The 12,070-nt window shown below is 42.8% G+C and overlaps 1 protein-coding gene across 1 annotated transcript; it reads left to right on the plus strand.

Annotated features, from left to right (window-relative positions):
- The first annotated feature begins 336 nt into the window (after positions 1-336).
- LOC135888412 (olfactory receptor 14I1-like) lies at positions 337-1,293 on the plus strand. Its single transcript, XM_065416219.1, has one exon. It carries the CDS (start codon positions 337-339, stop codon positions 1,291-1,293), a length of 957 nt encoding a protein of 318 aa, XP_065272291.1.
- Positions 1,294-12,070: the final 10,777 nt, after the last annotated feature.

Raw genomic sequence — 12,070 nt, forward strand, 5'->3', positions numbered from 1 at the left:
GATTGTCGCAATTTGGAGTGTGCTTTGTTCCATCCTTCATACTGCATTTTATCAAGCCACACCATGGGCAAAATCCTAGGATGGGATAAAGTGATGAAGCTGTGTTGAGTTTAAAGGAGGTTACACTAGAGTGATAACATGACTGATTGATTGTCAGAGGCGAGGAGCATTAACAACACCTACTCATTGTAAGTGATGAGTTCTGTGCACCTTTGACATTCATATAATGAGATATTAGGGAAAGGAGAAACAGGACCATTCTCTCTGTCACTCTAATCCTGACCATTGTACTTCTCATTCCCTCCACAGCCATCACACAGTGTACTGAGGAAGAAAATGTCCAACCAAACCACTGTGACCGAATTTCTTCTCCTGGGATTTTCTGACATTTGGGAACTGCAGATTTTACATTTTGTGGTGTTTCTAGTGCTTTACCTGATATCCCTGCTGGGGAACCTTCTCATCATCACAGCCATAGCCCTCGACCACCACCTTCACTCCCCCATGTACTTCTTCCTGATGAATCTGTCCATCCTAGACTTCGGCTACATCTCTGTCACCATCCCCAAATCCATGGTCAATTCCCTCATGAACACCAGATCAATTTCTTATTCTGGATGTGTTGCCCAAGTCTTTTTTTTCTTATTCTTTGCTTCAGCAAATTTTGCCTTACTGACCATCATGGCGTACGACCGATACGTCGCCATCTGCCAACCACTGCACTATGAGATGGTGATGACTAGGAGAGCTTTCGTCCAAATGGCATCCAGTGCCTGGATCAGTGGTTTTCTCTACTCTGCATTGCACACCGGGAACACGTTTGCAATATCGTTCTGTGGAGGCAACATGGTGGATCAGTTCTTCTGTGAAATCCCCCAGCTCCTCCACCTTGCCTGCTCTGACTCATACCTCGGTGAAGTTGTTGTTATTTCTCTTAGTGTGCTTTTATGTTTAATCTGCTTTGCTTTTATAACTGTGTCATATTATCAGATCTTCAAAACAGTGCTGAGAATCCCTTCTGAGCAGGGCCGGCATAAAGCCTTCTCCACCTGCCTCCCTCACCTCATTGTGGTTTCCTTATTCCTTTTCACTGCCACCTTTGCCTTCCTGAAACCCACCTCCAACTCAACCTCAGATCTGAATCTCTTGGTGGCTGTTCTCTATTCCATAATGCCCTCAATGATGAATCCGATCATCTGCAGCATGAGAAACAAAGAAATGAAAGCTGCACTGAGTAAACTGATAGGTTGGAGGTTATTCAGCAAGAATAAAATGTCTATATTTCACCACTGATCACGATTTCATTCTATATCTCTTTATAAATATAATCATCTGATGGCATTATTGCCTTCATGAGAACATACTGTGCAATCTGTTTATGCAGAATTGGGTATTTACACTAATAAAAATCCAGACAAACAATTCAAGAAAAAAAGTAGTTACTAAAGGTTTACATCAATGTAATTAAGATTGGAATCTATCTATCTATCTATCTATCTATCTATCTATCTATCTATCTATCTATCTATCTACTGCTAGCCATCACCATTCTATGTGATAACCTTGTACATAAAATCAGTAGCCATAGCAAAGTCCCTAGTGAGTTCTCTGGCTCTTCTTATTTTTCAATGGTATCAATGCATTTGTTCTTTGGGGTTTTTTTTGTTTGTCAGATTTTTAGTTTATTTTTGTTTAGTTGTTTGTTGTTTTTATTTGTTTCTTTGTTCCAGGTGGGTTTGCAGGTGGGAAGGCCTGGAGAGGTCTTGAGTGTTTGGTAAGACAGGATATTCAATGTTTGCCTTCTCTTGAGAGTGCTCTTATGTCATCTCTTTGATCCGGTTTTTTGAGTGAGCTAAAGGTTTGCTCCCCACAATGATAAAAGTGTGGAAAAGAAGTTTCTGCATGGCTAAGTTCCTCCTGAAATGATTATGTATATACTGTTGGGATATTATTGTATTATTAATTACATGTTAAGAGACAAAAAGCCTCAAGTAGCTGTCTTTTATTATTTTAACCTGAAGAAGAGCTCCGTGTAGCTTGAAAGCTTGTCCTTCTCACCAACACAAGATGGCGCAATAAAAGATATTACCTCACCCATCTTCTCTATGTAAGAGCTGTGTCATTCTTGCTATGGTGCAAAGAATGTTTTGAAGATAAACTTTTTCCAATGTTTTCTAAAGAAAATCTAACTTGGGATAATGAGGCCAAATTTGATTGCATTGGAGTCACTGAGGTTTAGCCTCTCACTTCAAAGAAATTAGGATTTGGCCAATAGCCTATATACACAAGGATCCAGAATTGGCTGACAGACCCCTGGAGAAAGTGAGTATGACAGAAATGTAAGGGTCTGATATCCTAACTCATCTAAACCAGCACCAATATAGACTAGAACCATTGACATCACCAGTTTAATACTGATGAGATTCTGGCCCAAAGTGTCTGGGCTCCACTCAGTAGTGACATAAATACTGGTGTAAGTCAGTTGTTCGGGGTCATTTTGTTCTAGCCTTGGTGTAAGTGGAAAAGTGCCATCACATTCACTTATCTGGTGTTCCATACAATATCCCATGTAGATCTACTCACTTCCAAGCTGAGAAAGGATCTCAGAAGTTATTAGTATTATAATACTGTCTTTGTGCATGGTTCTGTACACTACATATATGACAGACAAAAACAGATCATGTGATTAGATAACTAGCTAGCTACATAACAAATAATCTATGAAAATTATGGTGCTTCTTTTCCTGTTAATGATTGTCTTTGTCCACATCATGATTTTCTTATAAGTACTCCTTATTAAATCTTATATTTAGCAAAGATTTTTTATGACTATATCTTACTCCATCACTCATTTACAAACAGCTCATCAAAAGTACTCGGTGTTTGGACTTCGAGCTGTTTTGACTGGATACATTTTAAACATGCTGTGTTTTGTTTCTCTGAATAAATGGAAGTATCACACATTGGTTCCTGAAACATCAAGGGGCTAATTTTCAGCTGGTTTAAATTGTCATCGCTCTGTTGAAGTCAATTGATCTCTGAGAATTTACACCATCTGAAGATCTGGTCCAAAAACTCATGATTATGGAATTAAAACTCACTTTGAATATTCTGTACAAAGGCCCTGATTCCGCAGCCACTTCAACACATCCTAACTTTAAACACGAGAGGCCCCATTGAAGGTTTAAAGAAAAACTTATACTTAAGTCTCTGTTGCCTATGGGTAGGGTTATGGATAGGGTTTAAGGCTAACACCAAATTGGTGTCAGACCCTGACACTGTACAAGTTACTCTCCTTTCCCAATCAAATAAAGCCCTGCCATTGGTGCACTGGAATTATACTCCCTTTCTGGGTTCTGGATTATTAACATGAAATAAAAGTTTATCTCAAAGCCAGAATCTCTGGGTCTTGTTCTCCAAACTCACCAGTCCAGTATGCCCCTTCATCACCAACTTCTCCCTCCTAGATGTCCTCACCAGCATGGTCATCCCGATGGTGAGCAATCGGGAGACAAATTCCTTCCCTTGCTACCATGCCCAGGCCTACTTCCACTTCTTGATGGACTGCATGGAGTTCTTCCTCTTTGATGTCATGTCCTTAGACTTCTATATCATCATCTGATACCTGCTGCAATACGTCACCATCGTGAGCAATCGTATCTGCCTCTGGCTGGCGGCTGCCTCATGGCGAGGGGTAACATTTGCAAAAGCACTTATGTGGCAAGGTTCCATTTTCAAAAATACCTTAGTCACTCAGGTCAGATTTTTAAAGGTATTTCGGTGCATTATGAGATTTTCAAAAACATCTTAGCACTTAACACCCATTGATTTCTATAGGTATTAAGCACCTAGGTTATTTTGGTACTCCTCTATAGGCACCTAAATACCTTTAAAAAGCTGGCTCTATTATATTTATAAGTGCCAAGGTCACTTTTGAAAATAAGACTTAGGTACCTAAATAACTTGGTGGGGGGTGAATCTGTGTGCGTGTAAATGTGAGTGTATGTGTGTGTGTCTGTGTTTATATGAGTAGAAGAGAGAGAATGTATAGCGAGACACTGGAAAAGTTTTGCTGCTATAGTAATACAAACAAACTCCCCTAATGTAAATGTACTAGAAGTTTTGCTGGAATTGCTTTCACTCGTTCTCTGAGAAAAACAAGCCACATCGCGCTTTTTAAGGTGGATTAACCATGTTTACACTAGGGGTTTTTCCGGTATAGAAATGTTGCAAAAAAAAATCACACTTCCAAGTCGACATTGCTATGATGGTGAAAGTTTCTAGTGTAGATCTGGCTTATGTGTTTCTTTTTGTGAGATTACATTATAATTGCAATGTACTGAGACTTTTCTTTCACTGTGTTTGCTAGTCAAATACACTGCTCATATGTGTGTTGTTATCAGTGTACATTATTGTGAGTGTATACCTGAGTTGAAATCAATGTGCATGTGAGTTTTCTATTCCTGTGTGTGTCCTTGAGAACATACATGATGTGAATGTACAATATTATGTGTTTATTACTGAAAAATATTGTGTAACTTTTGTGTGTGTTGTCAGTGCTTCTTCTGAAGTGCAAGTGTGCATTATTGTTGCGTGTGTGAATACACAATATTGTGTGTTTATTAGTGAAAAATATTGTATCACTACATGTGTGTTTTGACTGTGGATTATTGTGTGTGTGTTTCTATGTGTACATGATTGTGTATTTATGGGCAAATATTATTTTGTGCATGTGTATGTGTCATAACTATAAAGGGAAGGGTAACAGCCCTCCTGTGTACAATACTATAAAATCCCTCTTGGCCAGAGACTCCAAAATCCTTTTACCTGTAAAGGGTTAAGAAGCTCAGGTAACCTGGCGGACACCTGACCCAAAGGACCAATAAGGGGACATGATACTTTCAAATCTTGGTGGGGGGAAGGTTTTTGTTTGTGCTCTTTGTTTTGGGGGAGTTCGCTCTTGGGACTAAGAGGGACAAGACATCAATCCATGCTCTCCAAATCTTTCTGAACAAGTCTCTCATATTTCAAACTTGTAAGTAAACAGCCAGGCAAGGCGTGTTAGTTTTATCTTTGTTTTCTCAACTTGTAAATGTACCTTTTACTAGGGTGTTTACCTCTGTTTGCTGTAACTTTGAACCTAAGGCTAGAGGGGGGTCCTCTGGGCTCTTTAAGTTTGATTACCCTGTAAAGTTATTTCCCATCCTGATTTTACAGAGATGATTTTTACCTTTTTCTTTAATTAAAAGCCTTCTTTTTAAGAACCTGATTGATTTTTCCTTGTTTTTAGATCCAAGGGGGTTGGATCTTGATCCACCAGGAGTTGGTGGGAGAAAAGAGGAGGGATGGTTAATTTCTCCTTGTTTTAAGATCCAAGGGGTTTGGATCTGTATTCACCAGGGAATTGGTGAAGAGTCTCTCAAGGCTACCCATGGAAGGGAATTAGCACATTGGGAGTGGTGGCAGCGGACCAGATCTAAGCTGGTAGTTAAGCTTAGAAGTTTTCATGCAGGCCCCCACATTTGTACCCTAAAGTTCAGAGTGGGGAAGTAGCCTTGACAGTATGTTTGGAAGTGAACATTAATAATGACTTACCGCTGAGCCTGGTATAAAAAACAAAAGCTGCTGTCTTCCTGCAGCTCCTAAAATGGTGAGATTTTAGTCCGTTGAAAGGTGATGCCTACAATGGATCATTTCCTCGCATGCAAAGTCCAGCTCATTTTAGGGGTCCTTCAATGTTTGTAATTGCCTTCTTGTTAATTTTAAAATACAAAATTTGGAATCATTATTTTGAGCCACATTTTCATCCTGAAAGGACTCCAGAATTGTGCAAAAAAATACATATTTGGGCTTTTATTTTCAAGGGAGTCTAAGGAAGTTTGTGCAGTAGATAGGAATTCAGAACTTGTTCCAGGCCCAGGTCCTCCAAGGTACTATGCACCCAGCTTTCATGGGACTTGGTTTTTGGTTTTGCCACTGACATACTTGGTGGCTCTGGACAATAGCCAATACTTGGTGCTTCACAGAAGGTGAAAAATCAACTCATCCAGTGCTGCACATGGAATGTAACTTTTTCCTTATGCCCAGAGGCCAGCTCAGAAGACCTCAGTTCCCATTCAGGCACCAAATTAAATGGTGCCCATGGATGAATTGAATCTGATAATGACATCAGCCTCATGATAGCCTCTAATGGAAGGAACTGTCATAACTCAACTCTAGAGATGATCAGGAAAAAAAGGCCCATTGTTCACTGCTCTGTTGATCTAAAGTGTCTATATGGCTGCCATGACTGCAGTATCTGAGCCAGGAGTGCTCACAAACATTCCATCCCCATGTTTCCCAATGGATAAATCGCAGGGTTCAGCAAACAACATTTTCTCAGAAAGTCTTCACTTTCCTTGAACATTTTCTGTTTTTCATTTAAAGAAATGAACATATATTTTTTGCTGAAAATTGTGTTTTTTAATTTAATTTAATGGTTTTGACAGTTTTCAGACAAAAATGGTCAGCGTTGAGAAATGTTGGGGGTTTTCTTTGACAAAAAAACCAAAATTTTCATGAGGAAACAAAGTAATGTAATGGCTTGAATAAATGCGAATTTTCCCCCGACTGTTACGTTGGTATGGCAACCCTCATCTTCTCATATTCTCTGTATATATATTTTTTCCTACTGTATTTTCCACTCCATGCATCTGATTATGTGGGTTTTAGCCCACAAAAGCTTATGCCCAAATCAATTTGTTAGTATGTAAGGTGCCACAAGTACTCCTTGTTCTTTTTATTATATCCATGTTATAGATGGGAACTGTTGTCCAGACAGAATGACGTGACCAGAGATACAGAACCATTCCCTGGATCCATTCTTATAGCTGTCTTCCCCGGAAAGCAATGTGGCAAGTGTTTCCATCACAGCATGGGTTTTTCCTCTGTTGACTAAATGCAGACTGGGTCTGTGGATTTCCCTTTGTCGAACACAATGAGCCGTGCTTTGAAGTTAGCATGTTCTTCATTTCCAAGGCTCCAATCGCATTTGATGGGCAAATGTAATTACCGGGATACATGCAGTGTAAATTGTAATGTAACAGCATACAACAATCCTTTGTTAGTTTTCATGAAGTTCACACATCAAGTAAATTCACACTTTGGATCTAGGGTTAATTAAGTACAGGGATATACATAATGTAAGGGGATAGCATTCAGCAGGTTACAGACAAGTGAAGACAATATCATTCCCATTTCCTTTGAACTAAATTAACACTTGAGTGAATTAGTACACTTAACATTTTGTTGATATTAACACGTTAGTGATGGTAATATAGTATGTAGGCCTTTTTATTTGCCTGAGATAGAATTTTGGGTTTTGTTTGCCCACTTGAATTTTGAGGTTTTAAAAATATAATTGTTTGTATCTTATACCCGTATCAACGTATGTGAACAAGGAAAAAAAAAAAAAACAGTGTGTGTTGCTTCTGCCTACAGCCAGATGGTTTTTTTTAGTACAAAGAGAAAAGATAAGAAATAGAGTTAAAGTGTTGCTGTATATGGTGGGAGTTTGATATACAGTGTATAATTGACGGCTGTCTGACTCCTCTCCCAAGACAAGGTCAAGTAACCAGTTGGGAGGGGCCCGGGAGATGGGGGGAGCTATAGGGAACACTAAAAGCCAATGAAAAAGGTAACCCTGACCAGTGCATAAGCTCACTCCCTACCCCTCCCATGGGGTACAAAAGTGATGGTACTGAGGCCCCCAGATTCAAGGCCCTCCAAAATGGAATAGGACCATACATTGCAAGGGTGGTACCAGAGGCATACACTACAGGTATAATTAAGCCCACTCAAAGGAGGAGGGAGAGGAAGCTCTATTGGTGTAAAGAGCTGTGGTTATGCTTGCTTGTTAACCCCAATAAACATCGCATTGCCTGCATTTTGGACTCTGGCTATCTGCTTTCTGCTTGCATGACAAGAACCAAGGGAGGGTAGGAGAAGCCCTAACAACAAACAAGTTCATTGGCCTATTGCTCTGACCTGAGCTGGCCTGTCAGTGTCACAATTGCTACATGACCAGAGGGAGCAATATTACTAAGGTATGTCTTCACAGGGATAAAAAAACCATGGCTGGCCTGGGTCAGCTGACTCCACCTCATGGGGCTCAGACTCCGGGGCTGAAAAACTGCTGTGCAGACATTCGGACCCAGGCTGGAGCCTGAGCTCTAGGATCCTACACAGCAGTTTTTAGCCCCACAGACCAAGCTCTGCAACCCCGAATCAACTGACCCAGGCCTGCCACAGCCAAGCCACAGGGCTTTTATCCCTGTGTAGACATACCCTAAGGGACTGATACTCATGACACTCAGGTTATATTCCTCTGAGCTGCTGTGTGACCTCTGGCCAATCACTTTCCCCTCTCTGTACAATCTGAAAAATGAGGATGATGATACTTACCCGGCTTGATAAATCACTTTGAGATCTACAGCTAAGTTGTATTGTTATCTAGATCGACAGGGTAACCAGGCACCGAGCAGGGAAGAATACTTGAAGAGTTCAGCTGGGTGGGAAATGGGTTTCCCATCCTGCAAGATTTTTCAAGATTTTGAGAGAGACAAAGAAGATGAGGTAACATTTTGTATTGGACCGACTTCTGTTGGTGGATGGGACAAGCTTTTGTGCTTCACAGAGCTCTTCCTCTGGTCTGGAGAAGAGAACCATAGTGTCCAAGATCAGTAGAAGATGGGACATATTGTTATGCATAAGGGGATCACACATGTTTTAGGAGACCACTTAAAAGGAAGTGGGCAATTAACATGAAGAGGGCGATTAACACTCTGCAGAACAGGCAGCAGGGCCCATTGACTCCAAAGGAGCTACAGCCAATTTACACCTGCTGGGCGACCAATGTGAATTAAATATTTTTAAAAAGTTGTCCAGCATTGCATCTGCAGCCCATTGAGCTTTTTAGTTTAGTGCTGTCTGTAGTAAGAGAAACATTAATGTAATGTCTGAAAAAGAAAGAAAGAAAGAAAGAAAGAAAGAAAGAAAGAAAGAAAGAAAGAAAGAAAGAAAGAAAGAAAGAAAGAAAGAAAGATTTTGGGCCATTCATCCCAACAGAAGCTGAAGATCAGATACTTGAAAACTGTGCAACACTGAATTCCTCCAAGGTTCTATCCCTAGTGGGACTGAACCATTCTCCATCACCAATAAAAGTTACACTTGTAATTAAACCCATGGGGCAAAGAGCTAAGAAAGTGCTGACTGGTTCAGAACTTTTGAATCAGCTTCAGATCAGATTGGCAGGCAAAATATATGGATTTATAACTGTGTAATGGGCTAGATCCCCAGCTAATGCAAATTGACATCGCTCGATGGAAATCAAAGGCCAGATTCCCAGTTGGCATAAATAGTCCAAACTATCATGAACTCAATGGAAGTGTAACAATTTACCCAAGCTCATGACCTGGCCCTTAGTTTTTAGTCTTCACCTCTGGGTACCTCTTGGTGACTGACTTCAAGCAGACAGGGCAGCCTGAGCTGTGGATTCCTCTAGCGCAGGGGTGGGCAAACTACGGCCCACGGGCCGGATCTGGCCCATCAGGGCTTTGGATCCGGCATGTAGGATTGCCCCCTGTGGTGCTGCAGGCCCCACACCGCTCTCAGAAATGGCTGGCGCCACATCCCTGGGGCCCGCGGGGGGAGGGGGCAGAGGGCTCCGTGCACTGCTGTTGCTTGTGGGTACCTCCCCCCAAGCTCCCATTGGCTGGGAATGGGGAACCACAGCCAATGGGAGCTTCAGGTGAGGTACCCACAGGCAAGAGCAGTGCGTGGAGATCTCTGTCATCCCCCCCGCCCCCAATGGGCCACAGAGACGTGGTGCCGGCTGCTTCTGGGTGTGGCACGGAATGGGGCCAGGGCAGGCAGGAAGCCTGCCTTGGCCCCAGTGCACGTCGCTGCCACCCCGGAGCCGCTCCAGGTAAGCGGTGCCAGGCCGGAGCCCGAACTCCTCCTGCACCCCATCCCCCCAACTCCCTGCCCTGAGCCCCCTGCTGCACCCTGCATCCCTCCTGCACCCCCACCCCCCTGCCCTGAGCCCTGTGCCGCACCCCTCCTGCACCCCAACCCCCTGCCCTGAGCCACCTGCCTGCACCCTGTACCCCTCCTGCACCCCAACCCCCTTCCCTGAGCCCCCTGCTGCACTCTGCACCCCTGTGCACCCCAACCCCCTGCCCTGAGCCCCCTGCCGCACCCCTCCTGCACCCCAACCCCATGCCCTGAGCCCCCTGCCTGCACCCTGTACCCCTCCTGCACCCCAACCCCCTGCCCTGAGCACCCTGCCTACACCCCTTATCCCTCCTGCACCCCAACCCCCTGCCCTGAGCCCCCTGCTGCACTCTGCACCCCTGTGCACCCCAACCCCCTGCCCTGAGCCCCCTGCCACACCCCTCCTACACCCCAGCCACACCCCATTCCCCTCCTGTACTCCAGCCCCCTGCCCTGAGGCCCCTGCCGCACCCCACACCCATCCTGCACCCCAGCCCCCTTCCCTGAGCCCCCTCATACACCCCGCACCCCTCCTCTGCCCCAACCCCTTGCCCTGAGCCCCTTCCTGCACACCGCACCCACACCCCGCACTCCCGCCCGCACCAAAACTCCCTGCCCCGACCCTGCATGCAATTTCCCCACCCAGATGTGGCCCTCGGGCCAAAAAGTTTGCCCACCCCTGCTCTAGCGGATGCATCCCAAGAGCTGCTGATACAATGCAGGAGGGAAAAAACATCTCTGCTCACCTAGAAGTGATTATGTGGTGTTAATGAAGGAACAGGTTATTCCAGGGCAGCTGAGATTCTGGTGCCACTAGGCTCTTAGCTATTGTAGATCATGTGTCTGTGTTAGAAATCCCTGTTTTATTTTGCAAACACCTTGGGACATGCTTTGGTCCTCTGCCCTGCCTTGTTTTTAGCCAAGGGTCCTTCCAGGGATGCTGCCATCATGTGAGATCCAAGGTGGATGCTTTTCTCCCTCTGTGGGGTTAGAGTCGGGCAGGTTATCAGTGTGGTTTGCTCCAGAGGTGAGATTAGAGCTGGGCAATATTTTTCCTCTTTTTTCCTTGTAATGTTTTTTATGCGTTTTTTTTTTTTTAAACAGAGGCTTAATTATTCAGTTTGTCCGTCCACCCATGTGTCCAACCAATGTTTCTGAGATCAGGTAAAATAGAGACACAAATTTTTCAGAATAGATTTGTATATGACAGCTAGATGATATTTCAGTCCGATTTCAAATAAAAATGCATGAAAATGTTAATTATAATTTTTATTATTACAAATCCAAAATCATCCATTACGCTATCCTGCTTTAACTGCCATTACCACCACATCCAATATAGAAAGAAACAAGAAAACTCTTCAATGAACTTTAACCTGTATTTACAAAACACTCCGAATAAAAAACACTCTGTGCTCTTAAAACATGACTTTTCTTGCTTTAAGTTTTGAAAATTCAGCCACTAGTTCTTTTAGATCCCATTTTCCAGCTATTTCATGCTCTATTGACATTGTGGCAAGTCCAACAAGTCTCTCTTGCACCATTGTTGAACGCAGATATGTTTTTATCAATTTTAACTTTGAGAAGCTACATTTCCCACTAGCTACAGAATCTGGCAAAGTTAAAAGAATGTGTAGAGGTATAAAAATGTTTGGAAAACTGTCTGAGTTTATTTTCACAAATAAACTTCAGTACTTCTTCAGGAGTGGAATGTTTCTTAAGTCATCTTGAAAAAGCCTGAAGCTCACTACACAAATCTGTAGCATCAATGTCTTTTAAATTTTCATGAGTCAATGCCGACTCCAGTTTTATACAAAATTCTCTTATCTGTTTTGCTGTTTTCTTTTGCAAGCTGTGGCTATCATATAGAAAACCAAATACAGACTCTAGCTGCTTCATCTGTTGAAATCTTTCGTCAACCGAATGAATAGAAGTATCAAGGACTGTGAAGTAGAAATTTACGTTGAACCTTTGTTTTGGGTTCTGAATGGGTGTGTCTCGTCCTTTATATGAAAACTGCTGTTTCTTTTGCCGAATG

This window comes from Emys orbicularis, chromosome 13 (genome assembly GCF_028017835.1).
Source record: "Emys orbicularis isolate rEmyOrb1 chromosome 13, rEmyOrb1.hap1, whole genome shotgun sequence".
Taxonomy (NCBI): domain Eukaryota; kingdom Metazoa; phylum Chordata; order Testudines; family Emydidae; genus Emys; species Emys orbicularis.